Genomic DNA, 20,781 nt, shown 5'->3' on the forward strand with positions numbered 1-20,781 from the left:
GTCGGCCCAGCTGTAATGTTTAATATTAAATGTAGGCTGCCATTTAATGTCTAAGTTACTTGGCTTTATATACAGGACAGCTTAAATGTTATTGTTGCTTGTTATCCGTATTATTCCAGACATCAGATTACAAACTCCCTATACAACTATTTGTGTTCATCGAATACAGTTACATAAATTTTAACCCTCACACCCTAGTTTAGAATATAAAACAATTCTAAACGTTTCTCACGTTAGGCATTCTTCTGATCCTGACCTGGACCTGTAACAACACGAGGTTTAGGGTTTGACTTTTAAAACATAAACAAACTGCTCGTGTATATCTACACAGGTACGTGCGTTAAAGTTAGTACTTGTAATATTAACTCAGCATTTATCACACCTAATTTGATTTCAGTGGTGTAGAAAGGAGTTAACTAAGTTAGGATGCCTAGTTAAATACAAAGTAGTTATATAAATCGAATATATATAGGGTTCTAACATCACGTGGGTTCTGATTACTGTTCTAAAGACTTCAAATATCCATATTACGAGCTCCCTTTTAATTGACAACGTCTTAAAACACGATAGTCCCATTGGTGCTTTTAAAAATAACGAATAACTACGTAACTTGCATTACTTTACTTTATGCAATATTAATATTTTATTTTGGTTAAAAATCACTGTATGTACTGTATGTGCATGGTTATGTACAAGCTTGTTGACTTTAAAGGCGTTTAGTAAAAGCAGTATTAATGTTTTGAATATGCACATTCACGTTTAAAGTCACAAAGAGACAGGAAGTTCAACTTAGTTTGAGAACATAGCATTACCATGAGAACTAATTACATAGCTTGTAATAATACAGCTTTTGAGAATCGCCGGAAAAGGGCTGGTAATTGACTTGTCCGTTTGTATTAACAGGAAAATTTTGTATCTCGGTGATTAAGGTGTACTTGCAGGTACTTCGTATCATCCACCTGGTTTAAATAGACTTGTCCAAGTGTTTCAATACTCATCACTTCGAGTTTGACTGAAGGATTGGTTCACACTGTGAAACTGTGAAGTGTAACTGCTGCTTTTTGTGATTAGTTAAGCATGACCACATTGTCCTATATCTGTTGTTTGATGCAGTATTTTCGAGGAAGCTTCTCAAGGTATGACGTGACTGGTGAATAAGGGGTGTTTTCTTAATATTTTTACTGGTTTTATTCCATAATTTTGAACGCTTTAAGGTATTGTTCAGAAATGTATTGTGTGTACAGTAATGTTCAAACTCATTTAATGCGATTATTAGAATGTTTTAAATGTAAATCCATCATTAGGAATATATTAATAGGTGAGTGGTACTTATCACAGTTTAGTGTGGTTCTCTTGCAATTACATATCGTTAGTTTCAACTGTAAGCTTTGTGTAGTACTAAATTTTGTATTAAAGAAGGCCGACATGTGACGTCATCTTCCTATTAATATATATATATACATCCTACAGCTTCAGTCTGCAAACAGTATGAAAAAATTATCTCATGACAAAAAGAGACGTTTGTCGTTTTTCTTAATGTGAGCGCATTTTAAACAGTGATTGTAAAATTACTATGTTTTGATACGATATTCTTTCTAATAATCTTGCTCTTTCTCGGGTTTTGGGTATCTTGTATACCCTGGAGGGTCTGATGCACTTTGACCTCTTCCTTCCTTCCTTTACTTGTGTAGTCATGCAGTGTTGCTTACTGCTTTAGTTTCATACATTTGTAGATATTTACCCTATCAATAGGAAATCTAGTTTGGTGGCCTTTTATTTTTTCCCTTTTTTCATTTATTATTTTTTTGTTTTAAAATATATGCTGAGAGGTGTTTAGGACTATCTTCATGTATGAGATAACTGTTTAGTTCGTATAATTCATTTTTAATACAATTTTTATCAAAATACGTTATTGTACTATGTAGGAGTGTTTCTGCTATGGCTGGTATGTTTGAATATTTGTGTATGAATTGAGGTGATGTTGCTCTCGGAACTATGCTGTTGTGAGGAGTGTTTTTTGTATTGTTTTGTCACATTTGTAACATTTCATTATTTGAACGCTCTGACAACTGCTGTTGCACAATGCCTCAGGCCAGCTCCTGGGGAGAGTGACAGTCTGGCGGTCTGAGAGAACTCAACCAGTGGACACGGGATCACAGACTCTTAAGAGTATTTCTCCTAACGCCAAGAGTTCGGTTGTTACTACACTTATTTCCAAGTTTAAGTTGAATAACTTATTTATATATTTTTAGTTTAGAAGTGCAGGTTCCGCTTTTATGGCTTAATCTATACATTTAATTGTAAAAGTAGAATTTGCAAGGTTTTGTTTGAAAATAACATCTAAAAAGGTGTTTTAAAATTATTGAAACTTCGTAGTTTAATCACCTATTGCGATTCAGCTTGATTAAGTTGACAAGATAATCAATATTCGCATTGTTTTGTCCTATAAAGACGGGATTTACATAAACCATGTAAACTTTAAAATTGAATATAGCTGGTAAGCGTTGGTAATATTTAGAAATAAACTGGTGTTATTGTTTGTTCTTTATATTATGATGCATTTTAGCATGTAGTAAATCGATTTTGTAAACGATTCTGTTCGTAAAGTATTTCTTAGTAATTACTGTGATAGTACAAAAAGTTTTTCTTATTTCGTAACCAACTCAAGTGGTGACTTGTCGTTCCTGGATGTTAAATGTAAAACGTAGACAAATTGAGATAGTGAATACGTCTATTGGGTTAAATAGACGATTTTAAAATGAGTCGATGTTTTACCATTATTACGAGTTGTCATGCTAGTTATAAATGCACGCTTGATGAGACAAGCACGAGGTGGTCTCTGATTGTAATATCTGGCCTAATTAGGGAGTAGCTTTTAATATTGTTACTGTTCTATTTATTTATTAATACAAGCTTTAGACAAGTACGAACTGACGTTAATCACTTGAACTACCTGGCCTGATGGAGTCACTTTTATTATTTTTTACTTTGTTAGTTGTTTGTGCTATTTATTTAGCCCAGTTCACAAAGTTTATTTACATCAGATGTTAAAGAATGGTTTTGCACGTACAACGTATCAATTATTTTCTCAATTCGTGTTTCACTTTTCTATTACGTACTGACAGGCTTCCTCACTGGCAAAACATATAACCAGAATTTTTAGTTGTAAAAATGCTATTCTTGTGAAACAACAATAAAAGTAGAATTCTAAAGTTTACTAAAATAAAGGTACAGTGATGAAAGCTGAAATTCTATACAAACATGAAGTCTTTATTATACGAAATGGGGAAACCAGTAATGTAAGGGTTTTTTGTTTTGTTTTTGTTTTTTTTTCCACGTAAAGCGAGACAGCTTATTTTGCTATTTGATTGTTAGCGGATCAAATACTATGTCCACTTCCACCTTGTATTTTTTCCAGTTCAGTTATCAGCTATACATAACGTTTATATATGGCTATAATCGTTTCTTAATATTTGTTTAGGCATGGACAGGAAACATTTCACTGCGCCCTCTGAGGGCGTTTTTTTCCTTTCCGATTTTTCGAAGAACAAATGTTTTCAAAATTAAAAAAAAATTTTCAAAAAGCACAAAATATATTGGTGCTCCAGTTTACGAGAAGAAAAAAAGGTTAACCAAAAATTCGATAATTTGCTGTTACTCTTTTATCGCGGATTACATTGAAGTATTTATGAAATCCATTAGATATGGTTTTTGTGACGTCTCTAGTTCGGTGTAACGGTAACGTATCATTTACTTCAGTGGTCAGCCATGATTAGAGAAGTTGAAACATATATATTTACTGTTTCTTCTTACGAGAATAAAATGTTAATAAACATTGCTATAGATTTCCTTTATCTGCTTAACAGTTTTGTAGCCAGCTAGTGTTAATGAATTAATAACATTTTAAAAATCCACTGAGGTTTTGCCCGTTTACTAATTAACATGCGTGTTAATACTTACTGTTTTGATAAAAACATAAAGTAAAAAATACTGGGTTTTTTCAGGCTTTCAAGTTTAAAAACGTAACAAAGGTACCCGTTTCAGGCATGGGTAAGTTATTGTAAAGTTTTAAAAGACTGGTTAGTTATTAGCCACGAAACACGAATATTTTCATAATTGTGAATCAGTGACGTAACAAATAATCGCTTGAAAGCGAATTTCACAAAACTCAACTGTGGTGTGAACCTTAGGTACTTGTTTGCTGCAGTCACAAACACATTTAATCTCTTTTGTCAAAAATACTTTTTTTTCCTAAGATAACAGAAAACCATAAACCGTTAATAAAAACAGCCCTAACAGTTTCTCGCACACAGGGTTATGGTGTTTTTTTCCATGTTTTGAAGGTTGCTTTCATATCCGTTATGACAAGAGACTTTGTTACGAAGGTGCTACAAGTATAAATTTACTCTAACGTTTCTGTGTAAAGGAGCTCAACTGAACTGCTTTAAACTTGACATCTCGGATCTAAGTGGATGACTATGATCATCTTGTACATAAGACCTTATTCTTAGATAACGAATACTCTTAGCTCTGGACATAACTGTTTAATGTTGACTTATCAGAACTGTCTGAATTGTGTGCTTAACTTGACCAGTGTTGAGTTAGTTACCTATTACAAAGATCTTGCTATGCGAGTGCCTGTTATGATCAAGTGTAACGTTAAATGTTTGTTTCTATGTCTGAGCTGAATAATGCATCACAAACTGCAGAGTTGTACAGGTAATTTGCTATATCTAAGCCTTTTGTTGGTTATTTATCAAGTTTTATGTTCTTTGATAGATTGTTTAGGCAGTGTTCATGATAACTGTAGAATGGACGGCAACTGTTTGTTGAGACACAAGTGGAGAGGACGACGAGGAAGACTTTCGAAATGTCGTCCACTTGTGTCTCCACAACAGGCAGTTGCCATCCATTCTACAAAGTTTCATCAAGTTTTGTTCGTTATTTAAGAAAGAGAAACATTTATTATTGAACAGTATGATTGAATATATATATATATATATATAAAAAACGGTTGGTTTGGATTGATAATTTTTTTTTAAATGTAGAGGAGCAAACAACGTTTCGACCTTCTTCGGTCATCGTCAGGTTCACAAAGAAAATTTACACACACATATATTTTTTTCTATAAGTGGGTTTTCTCATCATCACTGATTAATATGATTGAATTGCAATGTATTTTATCCAGAGTAGAAATTGCACGTGCTTTACATCTGATGCATTCTGTATGTATTTACTGTATTTAGTAGGCGGTCGTATGTGAAGTGAGTGTGCCAGGTTGTGTATCGGAAGTCCGCGATATATTTTTTAGCCGTAGGCGCGTTAGAAAATTGGCAGTCACTTTCGCCGATCTGTGAAGAGTAGTTGGTAAGTAATACTGTTGTGAGTGACCAACCTACCTCGACCTAAAAGTATAATTAAGGAACGGCTACATGTGAACCATTAAGGTTTTTTGAAATGTTCACTTATTCGATGTGTCCGTTCAAGGTGACGTTGAGATTGAAAATCATAAAAATACCGTTTGAAGACTGTCACTCATTAAGGTTCAGATTTTTGGCTAAAGTTGGTCCAACAATGGTCATCTAGTTAGAGCTCTTGACTCGCAATCTGAGGGCCACGGATTCGACTCTCAGTTGTACCAAACATGCTCGTCTTTTCAGGTGTATGGACTAGAAATGTGATAGTGAATCCCCCTATTCGTTGGTAAAAGTAACCTAAGATTTGGCGATAGGTGATGATGACTAGCTGCCTTTTCTCTCGCCTTTTACTCCTAATTTATGGACAGCTAGCATAGGTAATCTGCATGTAGCGCTGCACGAAATTCAAAACAAACTGGCCATAGTCGAGGTCTGCCTTGATCAGACCCAACTTGTGGGAAGAACTCGGACCGGACGTCATAATAGTAAGATCCAAATTCGAGTTGGACTTAATGTAAGTAATATTTCGCAAACTCTGGAAAATTTTCTGTATTTCTACTTGAATTTTCTAAACTTTGTTTTTTTAAAAAATCAAACTTCTTGTAAAACGCTAACCTACACCTACAGCCAAACGATATCTTTTGACAGCATCATAATATTGATGCTTGGTATCCAAGGCAACGCTTTAATGGATTTTGTAATTCTACAAATAATGTACCAGTCCTCATTTTTTATCAGTTGTTAAAACACTCGTTAAATATCAATCATAATGTAGATAAGTACACATTTAGTCGCATTAGTATACTCTTCAAAACAAGAAACGCAGAAGGGATATTTTTGTTATTTTAAAGAGAAATATATGTAATAACGTTACAAGCTCAGAGTATGTGATGTTACACGTGTTAAGGCACTGATTGTCAGACGAAAATGACAATAAAAGTTGTGCACTTTGAAAACGGAGGAAAACATCGGATTTTTCGCCAAAACGTATTCGTGTCCAATAAATTTGTTTGGGAGATCTGCATGTTATGCAAGTGCAACATGTGCAAAATCCCTATAAAAGTGACGGGTTCTCGGTTTCCATAGCTCAGTGTTAAGACACCGACACGCAATATAGTTACGCCACGACTGACTGAAGCACAACGCAACAACGCCATTGGTCGTTTGGAAGCAGGCGAATCTCGATCAGATGTTGCCAGAGCTGTGAATGTCCACCCAAGCACCATCACAAGGCTATGAAATCGTCACCAACATGGATCAACTCGTGACCGTCCACGATCTGGCAGACCTCGTGTGACCACGCCCGCACAAGATCGCAACATCCGGTTACTTCACCTTCGGGATAGGACCACAACTGCGACGTCTACTGTCTCAACCATACCAGGGCTGCGTAGGATTTCCGATCAGACCGTACGCAACCGTCTACGAGATGCAGGAGTCCAAACTCGACTTACAGTCATAGGCGTCATCCTCACCCAGCAACATCGTCAAGCACTGCTACAGTGGACTCGGGCACATCGGGTATGGCCTCATCAACGATGGAGGCATGTTTGGTTCAGCGATGAATCACGTTTTGTTCTTCGTAGGCAGGATGGAAGGACTCGTGTTTACCGTCGCCGAGGTGAACGTTTTGTAGCAAACCGTGTGCAGGAAGTTGACAGATTTGGTGGTGGCAGCGTCATGATGTGGGCTGCCATCGCCTACAATGCCAGAACAGACCTTTTGCAAATTCGAGGGAATCTTACGGCTCAACGATACGTCGACGAGATTCTTAGGCCCCATGTGCAACCCATCATGGTGAACGTCAACGACGTTTTTCAACATGACAACGCCCGTCCTCACACAGCCCGACTAACCACTGTCTTCTTGAGACACCACAACATCAACGTTCTTCCCTGGCCCTCCAGATCACCAGATTTAAACCCCATCGAACATCTTTGGGACGAGTTGAACCGACGTCTGCGACAACCTCAACCGCAGACTCTACCTCAGCTTGCAGCAGCTTTGCAGGCTGGGTGGACAGCCATTCTACAGGATGTGATTAGTCATCTCATCGCTTCCATGGGCAGGAGATACCAAGCAGTTATTGACGCTCACGGGGGGCATACTCTTTATTGACGTTGAGTGACGTTAAACTTCACCTAGTGAGCGTGGACTTCGCCTTTGCAGACTTTGGATGTTCAGCAGTGAATGTGCAAAGTTTCACACATGTCATACAGAACTACCCGGAATAAACTTGTTAACAATTTGTCTCATATTTTGCCTTTTGCGTTTCTTTTTTTGAAGAGTATATTTATAATGTTGCAGTACCCATTTCTTTATCTTGGAAGGTTGAAACATTAAAACGGACCATCTCTATCTTTCACGATAAGCAAATACTGCCGCTCTAGTGATCGATATTTCGTATAAACTTCGGGCCTATATCGGGGTGAGTCGGGTGAACATATTGTAAAAGATATTTTTATCGTGAACCAGAGTTCAGTGATAAAATGCGTATCGTCATTATATGGAGACATGTAAATCTTTCATTGTCTGTAGCTTGTAAGTTTGCGTCTTAAGTAACAAACCAACAAAGAAAATTTCGTGTTTTTTGTGTGTGGGGCCTGTTCTATTAAGTAATAAAACGAAAACAGTTAGGTTGAAAAGCTTCTGTGAGACTAATGTAATTTTACACGATTACGAACTTTGAAGATTTTCAGTGAAGTATTATAGCGAACATGTGAGGAGACGTCACTCCTTTCGGTAAGTTTCATTGACCTGCGAGTACGAAACACCTCTTCTGACGCGGGACTTAACCAATCCGAATGAGCTGGGGTGAAATGTTTTCAACACTTGCTCCCTTTTTTCTGTGCGGCTGGACTATACACGTAAAGTATTTTGATTTTCCTCGTTTCATTTTTGTTATGTGTTCAGGGCTTAATATTCACAGTTTTTAGACACGATTCATTCTAAATTAAGGAAAATTACTCCAAGATTATATGTCTGCTGAAGAAAAAGTTAACTATTCGAAAGCGCTTGAATTTTGACTATCGCACCGTTCGTGTGCTATCCTGTGTTCTAATTCATATCAGAACTTATATGATACGACCATTGCTAGGTTCTTGAGCTCTAATAAATACAGTACAAGCACACGGGAAAACTTTTAAATTTACTAGAGAAAGTAGTCGTAATATTAGACCATGCCTCCATCCCTCGCCTCTCACCCCTGCTTCAGTAATTGAAGTGTTTTCCAATAGGTGGCGTACGATGTATTGTAATAGCGTCACACTGAGTTAGTGTTTCTGGAAAACAAAATGGTACTGTTAAAAAATACTATTGTATTAGTGACAAAATTCTGTATTTTACCATGGAAAATACGATAAAACTACCTGTTTGTTGGTCGCTCATAGTACTTTCGTTTTTTTAAAATATATTTTTCAGTACTTAAATTTTATTTAAAACCGTTTTTACTCTTATTTGTATTAAGAAATCTGCCATTAAATTAATGAATTCTGGGATTATTTTTACATAAATTATAGCCAAAAATCAACTCGTAGGAGGAAACAGGTCATGCGATTTAACAGCTTGTATGTGTTTCCGTCTGTAGAAACTACTTACAAAACATGGTTATATCGTAAACTGTCGGGTCGTAATGGAGGTTTTTTTTCCCCACAGTGCAACCGGGGGATAGACTGATATCTCGAAAAATTCCCTCCACTAACACTGAAGCTTACTAAGTATATTGTTATTAATCTTTTTAATTTTGTTTCTATTATTATGGAAATTTTGACGTATTTTTTCGAAAGATGAGAAAGCTGTAATTACTAATAGTATTAGTAACTGGAATTATTACAAATACATCTTTATTACCGGTATATGTTCCAAATATAACATTATACTGCTGTTTATGTAGTATTTCAACCATAGTAAGCATTAGATCTATTAGTTTTGGAATATCAAAACATCCGTTAGTAACTGGGAGCCGTTGATGCAAAGCCCACCCATAAGAATTTCCTTGTGATATATAATATATGCTTTTATAATAAGAAACACTTAGTACTTCTAAACTCGCAGACTGGTGCGTAATAATTACACTGCACAACAAAGTTTTTTGCTTCTTGAACACTGTTGAGTGTTCCTTAGATTTTTCGCTGCTGATCACGAAAATTGCATCCAAATTTGCCCATCACGTACCGTTTCATCGAAATCTTCAGTTTTATCAGGACATTGCTACAATGGAAAAAACTATATCAGGGCAACTGGAATCCGTCAATGCTTGCTGACTACTGTTGGACACTGCAACGTGATGCACCGGACGTTGAATACAAACGAAAATCAGGAGCAAAACACTTTTAATTATGTTGAACTTAATAGCGTATTAGAAACATAAATGCAATTAAATACTTTATTGCCGGTAAACAGTTAACTGTATTTCTCGGAGGTCCTACGTGATGAAGCAAAATCAAAACTATATTTGTGCGTACCCACCTGTCACAATCGGCAAAACTTTAAAAAAAATTGTTGTGCAGTGTTATTTGGTGTTTGAAATGAAGTATCTTATCGCTTAAAGATTATAAGACATGAAAAGACTCGGTACGCACTTAAATGCATGTCTATCAAAAGTATTTGTACCACGGGTAGTACCGAACCATTTCAAACATTATTTGTATTAACGAGTGCTTTTAGGAAGGGGTGAAATAAAATCTAACACACCGTAGATATAGACGCTTTAAGTTAAAAACAAAACAAAAAATCAGAACGTTGTACTGTTGAAAACACTAAACAGGATTAGAAAGTAGTAACGTTGTTTAACATGATAAACACGGCGTATGAATAATTGACTGGTAACATTGTGATAAGTTAACGCGTTTTTATCAGTTTGGATGTTCAGACCATTTAATGACCTCTAGAATGTTCAAGAAAAGCTCCTAGTATTGTGAATTTGTATTGGAAGTATCTGACTTTATGAAATACACGCACGAATACGGAAATAAGTTTTTTTGGTTATTTTACTCGTACTTTTATCCGCTTTCAGTTACAATCTCTTTACTCGGTAAGTGAAGAACTGTGAATTTAACAGAGAATCTTTGCGACCTAGTTTTAACAGTAGCACAATTACTGGCTGGTTTTGATTGGTCAGCTGAGACTAGTGCACGTGTGAACGCTTCTACGTCATGAGGATGCTGCAATGAGAAGATTGTATCATATGTAATAAATCAGAAGTGAACGATTTGTAGCTCCTAAACCGGAAATGAAATCCACAACGGTTGAAACAAATATGTACGTGTCATCCATCCGGATGAGGAATAGCTTTTAATTTTAAGTAAACCTGAAAAAAAATAAATAGTGGTATTCAAGTATTCATAATATTTGTGTAAGTTAGGAAAAAAAATTAATATATTAAGCTGTAAAGATATATTTGTCTTCAGTAGAGTTGCACCTAGTGGAAGTTAAGGTAATTTAGTTTGCATTTTTGATCAGTTTTTGGAGGGTAAGTCTTTCAAGGAAGTGAAAGTAAGTAGTAAAAGGATTAAGTAAAAAAAAACAATCTTTTACCAATTGGAAATTGTATTTTTAACAAGTGTCAGTAGGCTTATATATACTTATAATGGGTAATATAGGCTCTATAGTAATGTATATCTTAATTACGCTAATATGCTGTCACATGGTCACTGCCTTATGTGAATGAACATTATGTGCTAAGATGTCCAGACCGTTTATTTTCTGGTATCAAGTTTCACAGGGTATTTTATGGTAGACGTAGTTAGCTTTTGGAATGAAATACCAGCCAGTGTTCCTTAACAGACTTGTAGCTTACAACCATGTGGACAGACATCACCACAGTTTGGAAGTAAGTTACCATTAATAATTGTAATATGGTTAATAAATCAGATTTTGTACAAAAATAGGATTTTGTGAAGTGTACTTTTAATTTAACGAAAGTCTGCATCTTTCAAAGTGTGAAATTTGAATGTTCCTTCTCAAGGCTGGAAAATACATTAAGATATTAATGTGGTATTATTGTTTTTTTTAGTGGTAAAACAATGATATAATTCACTGTTTTAAATGTATCGTTTTTTTTTTCTTCTAATGTTATGAATGTTAACCCTATCTTGACAGGCCACTTATAAAAGGCTGTGTCACATGTTTGATTTGCGTTTAAAATTTTATTGAACTATTTTACAAATTTATATTGTTAAGTTTGATATTAAACTGCAGATTATAGTTTCAATTGCAGTATATATTTGTTAATTTAAAAGTAAATTGTAAAAGAATACTTAGATACTGGTTTTTGTGTGTCACATGGTACATTGAATGCAGTATTTAAATTATGTTTGTACAAACATAAAATCTATGATTTTGTATGAAATAGGAACTCAAATTAATTGGTGAGTTAAAATAGAAATTGTGTATCTTTTACATTTATTGAGATACGGTTTATGTGCTGAAGCAAATGCAGTGGCCCCACTTGCATCTTTTTGCATTTTTGTAAATTGTCCTTTCAATATGACATGAATAACCAATTGAAAGCTCAGAATACCCATCTAGTGGCTTTCTGGGTCATTTTGAAGTGTTAGAAAGCCACTTTGTTTTTTCAAATGAAGATTTCAAGCAGATAGGTTATCTTTAATCTGCTTGAAATATTTTTTAAACAAAATACAGTTTAGTTATTAATGTTAAAGTACAGTATTCCCTCGCTATTCGCGGGGGGTAAAGAATATTGGATGCAGTTTTAAAACTTCTATGTATGAGATTATATACGGTACTAAATGCTTCCCAGACACTTTCTAAAGACACTCTTACTCATTAATATAGTAATAATGTAGTAATATTGCATGCAGTCATGTATTTCACTAATGTAGTAATGATAATGTAAACACATTTTAATTTTGTACTGCAACAATATTTTAATCAAAAAGAAACGTACATAGTACAGTTACCCATACTGTATTACTGTACCGTAAAGTCATTTTCTATGCGTACAACACATGTATTAGAATTGACAGAAAGTGGAACAAATTTAAAGGCAAACTTAGACAGATAAATACAGTACGCACAGTTCAGGTAATAATAATACAGTACAGTACAATTCAGTAATAATTGTTCGATAAAGACGTCAATCGATAAAACTGCTTGAGAGAGTAAATACAGACATACCCTCGAAAAGTGCTTTTAGTCTCTATGACCTACAAAAACCCGGTTTACCGAGCATTCGTTTTTATGACGTTATAACGCTAGCCTGGTATACCGGCATACGATGCGATAGGGTTAAGAGCCTAACCCGCGAATATGCGGGGCCGCGAATAGGTGAGGGTATACTGTATAGTGTATTTCTGTAGTATCAGTATAGCTATTTGATTTTTGGTTATTTCAAATGAATAAATATAACCTCATTGTTTCATATCCTCCACATGCAATATTTGAAGATGGAAGATGCTTTGCAACCTATGGCAAACAGCAAACAAGTACAGAGGCTGCCATAACTGGAAAATATAAATGTTTGCAATACCTATTCATTTACTGTTCTATGTTTTGAGAAAAATAAGTTTTAAATACTTTGTAAATAGTAGTATTCTATTTATCTATACAATATATAATAATTTAAATGTGATTATTTTGCGAAATTCTAGTCCACAAAAACTCAGCCAAGACAGGTTATTTTGTAAAGACTAAATGTCAGTTTTATATTAGATATAGTAACATGACTATATGTGCCTATCATTATTTTTTACTACATTAACCATCCAACTATACCTGGCTGACATATCAAAAATGTTTAAATGTATAATGTTTTAAACTGTTTAGACTAAACCTTTGTTTCTAGTTATTCTAGACCACCAAAAAGCATAATTTATTTCCTGATATCTTCATGATGGTTACAAAGTTAACCAAATTGACACTACCCATATAATTAGGGTAGAGAAAATATAAATTTTTATTGAAAATAAACATTTGAAATGTATGTAGGTGGTTTTGGAGATCACAGAAATACTTAAGATTTTTGGGTCAATTAATAGTTTTTTGATTATAACACAAAAATCGCTTTGCACTTGGACTAGTAATAAAACAGTATTTTTGCAAGCAAATGTTTATTAAAATTACTTCATTAAGAATGATTCTTTTCATATACAAAAGATGTGCAATCTTTACTAAAAGGCTACCAAATTTTTTGAAGGTGCATGTTTATACCATGCCTGTTGTAAAAAGGTTAATGTTTCTTTTCTGTAACTAATTTTCACCAGTGTAAGTGATAACTTTATAAAAACTTTAGTTAGGGTATGTTATTTTTGGATGTTTTTGAATAAATCTGATACTTGTTCCTGATGAAGGTCTGTATTTGAAAGTAAAATGAGTTGTATAAACATTTTGTTTAAGGTTCACTAGTGTTTATGGATTATAGGTTCAAGAGAATAAAATAACTGGCTTTGAATACAATAAATGTTGAGGTTTTATACAGAATTCATTTATATTTAAATCATTGGATTGAAAGTTTTCCTTGTGTGTGCAGTGTGGTTTTTGTTTTGTAGTTATTGTGCTTGTACTGTGTGACATTTTTGTTTGTTATTTTACTTTCTCTTTATTTGTTGTTTGCAAATATATTGATTTTGTCAAACTGGTTAAAGACAAAGTTCTGATTTTATTTGATGACCTTATCATAGTTATTTTTACTTACTCGGAAGTATGTTGCTTTCAGGAGAAGACTTTGTTAGACCACCAGTGCCTTATCTACCTCAAGTAAGTAGGGTTTTCATATTAAACTATGATTATGAAAAGAAAATATTAAAGCTTTCCCTGCACTCTCAAGTATTAGCTTTTCTTTATTTTTTGTGGTGAGGTTTCTAATTCACTTCAGTTCTCATTTGTTATTAATTGTGAATTTTTTATTATTTAAAAGTTTTATAAATTCTAATGTTCACGAAGTCGAGTTGCTGGACTGCCATTTATTTGTAAATTGACTAAGAATAGTATGTTGTACAAAAGATTGTATAAACTTATCAAAGCCTAAATGTATCAATAGATACAAAAATAGTTTAAAACTTAAAACAACACTCTCTCAGTGGTGTACTAATCATCTAGAAAGAAAAATAATCAAAGCAAGAAAAATTTAAACTACACCACAAGTTTCAGTCTGATTGGTCAGTAAACTTGTCTTCCATGACAGATAGAGAATTCTCTAGTAGAAATACCTAAAATTACCATCAAAGTTTCCAGATAAGTTTTACTGCATTTTAAGAAAATGCATGACTTAATGTGCAAATGAAGGTTTTGTAACTATTGGATGGTGTTAATATTCTTAAATAGCAGCAGTATTTTGACAATTTTGAGTTGCAAAAAATACATTTGCAAAAGCTTACTAGACTTGAGTGGATGTGTTCATGAAAATACTGATAATTAATGATTTAATATGGTTCTTATTGTTTGAGTCATAAGTTAGTTTTCTTATTTAATGTGTAATTTTTCTATTTGCTAGTCTCAAAGAATATTTATCATATAACCTTTTAATGCTTTAGGTGATTGTGAATTCTTCCCAAAAGTTTATAAAAAGGCTTTTTTGATGGAAGTTTTTCTTTATTCACCTAATGATGTTTTCTGCTTAAAGGTTTAGTAACATTTACTTTATTCAGCAGTAGTTGGTCAGTACAGTCTTTTAGAAAAAAAGTATTGATGTTTTAATTGCAAATTAACCATATTGTATTATTGTTTTAGAAATATTGGTGTGGCAAAAAAAACATTTTGGTATGAAAAGGGAAGTAAGGAATCAGGCTAATTGTATGAAAGTTTGATATTTGGTCAGTAGTGACAGTAGGAAGAATGGTTACCTGAATAGAAATGTTTGCAATATGAAATCAGAAGGGGCAGTAGAAAAGTGTGGCCAGGTTTCTAGAAACTTTGGAATATAAGAGAAGAGGGGTATTAGAAAAGATTTTCTAACCTATCCACACAGATTTTAATCTGCCCTTATCCTTTCTCAAACTAAAGTTAGTAGAAGACAATAGGACAAGACTTTGTGGGTTAGTATGAATAATTAGGTATGCAATATATCAGGGGTAATATTCTAGATATTTTTCACATGGTCTCTAAGTGTTCTGTTTCAACAATAAATAAAACTAAAATTAATAGTAACAATTGGAGTTCATACATCATGCAGTTGTTATTTACAGAGTACATAATTTTTGTGATTAGTGGCATGCGTGTGTTGCTAATACCATGAGGGTACGAATTATAATATTTAGTATCCATAATACGACATAATTTTAGTGTTAATGACTGGCTAAATTAAAGACAATATGCTGTTGTATAAATGATCTCTTGTTGGTTGCCAGGGTTAGTATATAAACAGAATCTTGTGCTATTAAATGTGAAAGGAAATCCAATGGCTGTCTCTAGCGCCTGGTTACCAGAGTTAAGTTTATTTTGCCTAAGAGGAAATCCAGCAATTCTTTATAACATCTCTACATCTTGGTTATGCATAAAAGAATCTGATAATTCATTAGTAAGACAACTTTCTAGTTTGTCCCTTTAGTGTCTCAAATGGCAGTTTTTAATGCTGTGTGGTTATGAATAGAATGCTTGTATTACTTTTATTTGCATTGATTTTTAGGTTCAGGCAATCTTCATAATGGTAAACAAGTGGTGTGCTATGCATATTGAAAGTTATAAATTACTTGTATTTAAATTTTTTGTTAAGGATTTTAAATTACTTGTGGGAAAAATAGCATTCAATATTTGTAATTTGCTTGCAATAGATTGTCCAAGATATAGTGTGTTTGTTCTACTGAGATGCATAACTCTTGCTAATCCTAATATACTTCCATACAAAACAAAATTTGCTCGGCTGTTTGATGTATTTGTGAGAATAGATCTTAGTGGTCTTTGTATAAATATGGTTCAAACTCATCTTCTGATGGTCTTTATATTAATGTTTCGGATGTATTTTATTAAACAATAGAGCTTACTGTGGTTAAGAATTTCCAGTTTAAATAAATCAAAGTAGGTGACCTCAGTTTATGGTTAAAAAATACAATGATGATAAAAGGAACAAAAGTGTTTACTGGAAGGAAATATTCTTTCTTACTAAGGTTTTGCCCAGGGCTAAATTAAGGTTGAAACAGACTTTTTTGGCATAAAATGTTATCCCGTATGACTAACTTTTTCTTTGTTATAAAGAAAAATGCATGGTTTCTAATAATAAAAAAGCCCAGGTTTGGTAGTTCTATATACTTTAAAGTTAAAATAATTTTGGAGATTATGAAAAGATAAGTATTTAGCAATAGATTTTGTTTTTCAAGACCATTACCCAGTGAAGTGTTTGTGTGAAGAAATTCATCACAGTATCTTTATTGTTTCTTCTCTAGCATCAGGCATTCCGACAGCACTTACATGGACATACACCTGTTTCGAGTGGTAACCCTCATGACATGAGTAAGTCTGGACCTCTGCCCATGCAGGGTGCTCCTACTGCACAACTTTCTTACCATCCCCAATTGTCTCAACCAGGCATGCCCACTTCAGCTGTTAATGGAACTGGGGTGTTACCCCAACATCAGGGCCAGCAGATTCCAAGACCTCAAACTGGAATTACGGCAAGTGAAAAATATTTTTGTAAGGTTTAACTGAAGGCACAGTGTCGTAAACAGTCAAGTATTTTTTTTCAAATGTAATGTTTTAATTTTTTTCAGCTAATACAGAGAATTTTTATTTTTTAATTACTTGTACTCAAACAAATATAAATTGTTTATAAAGTTTAAACAGAAGTATTTTATATAGTAGTTCTTTGCTATTGGAGTATAACAGTTAATTGTTGTTAAGTATCTAACTCTTTGGGTTCTTTTAAAATCTTTCTTTTATACAAATAAAAAAATTTCTTTAATTTGAAAGTAAACCACATTTACCACATTATGCATTATTTTCAGAATAGGATCCCATACATGAAATAAATTCATATTTTGTCATGAAAATGATTTGCATACTTTAGTTAATTCTGATAATGTTTGATAACATGTATAGAATAAAATTTGAGTTTGTTTTTATTCCTGTAGTTACAACACTGTTTTGTGAAAGTGAATTGGACATAGTATCAGCTATGCATGTTTTGCCATAGTTATTTAAACAATAGTAATATATTAAAAAAAAACAACTGCAGAATTTGGAGGTAGTGTTGTCAAAGTTATTATAAGATACTGATTCATAAACATATTTTTTTATAACAAATACGTACCACAACTATTGAAATTATATTCTATTGGGCATTAAAAAAACTAAAGACCTGCTGTTTTTTTCTATATTTTTGCTTGGCTTTTGATTTATATAACTAACTATAAAAAGCAAACTTAATGAGAGAACAACATTTGAAATTTATCTATGTGATAATTTGTATTGTCGATTATGTAACTTAACATGACAATTAAAATCTGGATAGTATTTGAATTGTGAGGTGTTAGTGTGGTAATATTTGTCTAACAGTGCTTTAGCATCTTAATTTTTACATTCTTGATGTTGTAGTGGATGAAAACTTGAGAATTGGGAAGTCTTCTTCTCAAGTGGTTTATTTATGATCAAGAAACTTTTAACTTGTATTAGTGACTTCACATTACAGCAGTTCCTTGTTAGTGTGTTATGCAAAACTCTTAAATTAGTGATGTTCTAACTGAGGTATTCCCATAAACACCTGGCTGTAGCTTAACTAACAACTCCAGGACATATTAATGCCAAGCTCTGCCAAGCTCTATGGTGATGAACCTTTTGTTCTTCTAGTATCAAGCAACCAAGTAACTTAAAGTAATAATTTAGTCAGTTTATAAATTTTCTGGAACAGTCAGTTATCCCAAAACTAAACTTGAATTGGAAGCTGTCAAATGAGTGATCAGATTGAATTACTTTGGACAGATAATAGTTTTATATTTGAACATGTCGCATGTTTTTCAGGCATTCTTCCACCCATCCTCACGGCAGAGTGCTTCGATTCCTGTACACACCATTCCTCGACCAAACATGGCTACAATAAATACAAATCCACCAGCAATGAACCATACACAAATGGGAGTTATTTATTCTGGAAATCCAAACTTTGGATCTCCTATAACTCATCAGCAACTACTGATACAGAATCCAGTTCCAGCTGTTTCTGTAAGTACAGATTTCGATTGTTTATTTGTGTGTTGCTTTGTTATTTACTTTCCATTTTGGAAAAGTTCTACTGACATCTTGTACATAACCATTTGTTTTTATGTATTCTTAAGGTGGAATCAGCAAAAGTAGTGCTTAATTTTCTGTGATCCTATTGTAACTTGTTTAAGTAATGAGCCATTTAAATCACTACCTCTGTAACGTTCTAATGAGTTGATTGTTATAATGCTCATGATGTATATGGTTAAAAACCTTGCATAATAATTACCTTTGTTTTAAGATCAGACATTTCTAGACTTTGTCAAGTATAAAATGTCTTGTGCTGATGCCAGATTTTCATAAAACATTATTATACTATATTATTTCTTCAATTAAACTTCATCAAACATGCAAAATATATTTGTATGAGTCTCATCATATGAGAATAAAGTTGTGAGCAGTAGTAACAAGTGACATAATGCATTAGCTTATTTGTTAAAAGCAGTAATGCAATAAAATATATTCTAAAGCATTAAACTAATATAAATATATAATACTTTTATTATTAATTTTATACATGTCTTTTTATTCTATACAACTGCTTCATATAGTAGTCTAAGAAAGTAATGTACACAATGTGTTTTGTTTATTTCTCTTTTTACAAACTAGAAATGATTGCTTTCTCTTATGTATCAAATTATAATTTTTTTCTTTGCATGCAGAAACTGAACTACCAAACCAAGTACTTGAGCAAAACAAACATGTGTGAAAACCCATCATGTCAACCTGTTATTTTTCCACAGCACACAAATAAAACAAAACCATTAAAACTGTGCATATACTTGATTTTCATTTTTTAAAAATTAACTACAAAAATTTATTTCAAGCTATTCTTCCTAATGGTAATTTTTTTTTTTTTCACATTTATGTATTTTTGGCTTTTTATTTCTTGACTTTTGAGTTGTTTCTATGCAGGTGGAAACTTCTATGACCTGAATACAAATTATAAAAAGGGGTCTAAGAATTGACGGGGTTAATTATTTTAAAACTTATTTCATTCAATATAAGAAAAAGATTTAAATCTTTGATTCCAATGAACATTTTACTGTGGAGAAAATGTGTGTAGGTACATTCAAAGTTTTATTTGAGCTGGAAAACTGTTCTAGTCAGTTAGGAGGTGAGAAGCAAATTCACATAAATTATTACAAGATTTATCTCCTAAAACAATTGAGTTTATTATGACTTTAATGCTTTATCATTTTCTCATAATGGGAACTAATCCTTTATAAAAACTGTTGAAAATGATAGCCACAGTGTATCAGTTCAAGAATGAAATACATCAAAAGACCCAGGGGTTATCTTCCAGTCAGTAATGTAGATAGATATAAGATGGGTTGTGGTTTAGAAGTACCACAAACTTGTGGTAGAGACACTTGAATATGATACAGGATAACTACTAATAATGGAAAGGGTTTAGTACATTTCGTTACTGAAATCCAGGCCCACAACACTTGTTGAGTAACAGTTAACATGCTAAAAATTGTAGTTTGATTCCAGCAGTGAAAACAGGATAGTCCATTGTGTAGCCTTGTGGTTAAACAGCTAAATTCAAATTTGAAAAAAATTATTTTATATAAGAATATTATTCTTGCAGTGTATTAAAAGGGGGAGAGCATGGACACTGAAGAGCACAGTGTTAAGTTGAATGTTTTTGTATTGTTGAATAGTAATGTGTCTAGCTATTTGCTTTCATTGTAGGCTTTAATTGTATTTACTGATAAGTAAATATTTCAAGTGTTTTACTCGTAAAATGTTTTTTACTTCTCTAAAGTATCATCATCGGCCTCAACAGTATGCAGCCAGTCCCCAGTATTCCATGCCAAATGCTCATCAGCATGTATATTTGACAACTGGTAATCCTCAGTATGCTTACAACCCACAGATGCATCAACAGTGTCAATGTAAGTTTTAATTTGGCAAAAACATGCAAGTTTTGCAAATAAAAGATGCTACTAACTTGAAGTATGCCTTTTTGTGATACAAGAATAAGTTATGACAGTCTGCATTATTTAAAATGTCAAATTGCAAGTAATGTCACAGTTACAGCCTCCATCAAGTCATACTGGAACAAAATGCCTCAGAACTACATATTGGCATGTTTTGCATTTAGGGAGGTAGTGTGATGCCACTGAAAATTCATCACTCTTGGGAATGATATGTGTAACAGCAGTCCAACAAGTGATAAAGTTTTGTCTGCTCATACAGTTATGTTCACATT

The 20,781-nt window shown here is 33.3% G+C and overlaps 1 protein-coding gene across 1 annotated transcript in view; it reads left to right on the forward strand.

Annotated features, from left to right (window-relative positions):
* LOC143230524 (uncharacterized) overlaps window positions 1–20,781 on the forward strand; it is a 33,755-nt gene that overhangs the window by 8,555 nt on the left and 4,419 nt on the right. Inside the window, exons 2-6 of the mRNA XM_076464246.1 lie at window positions 11,210–11,247; window positions 14,092–14,132; window positions 16,754–16,981; window positions 18,324–18,524; window positions 20,335–20,464. Of these exons, the coding sequence (XP_076320361.1) occupies window positions 11,210–11,247; window positions 14,092–14,132; window positions 16,754–16,981; window positions 18,324–18,524; window positions 20,335–20,464 (638 nt within the window). The remainder of the gene's footprint in view (window positions 1–11,209; window positions 11,248–14,091; window positions 14,133–16,753; window positions 16,982–18,323; window positions 18,525–20,334; window positions 20,465–20,781) is intronic.

Source organism: Tachypleus tridentatus, chromosome 10 (genome assembly GCF_004210375.1).
Source record: "Tachypleus tridentatus isolate NWPU-2018 chromosome 10, ASM421037v1, whole genome shotgun sequence".
Lineage (NCBI taxonomy): Eukaryota > Metazoa > Arthropoda > Merostomata > Xiphosura > Limulidae > Tachypleus > Tachypleus tridentatus.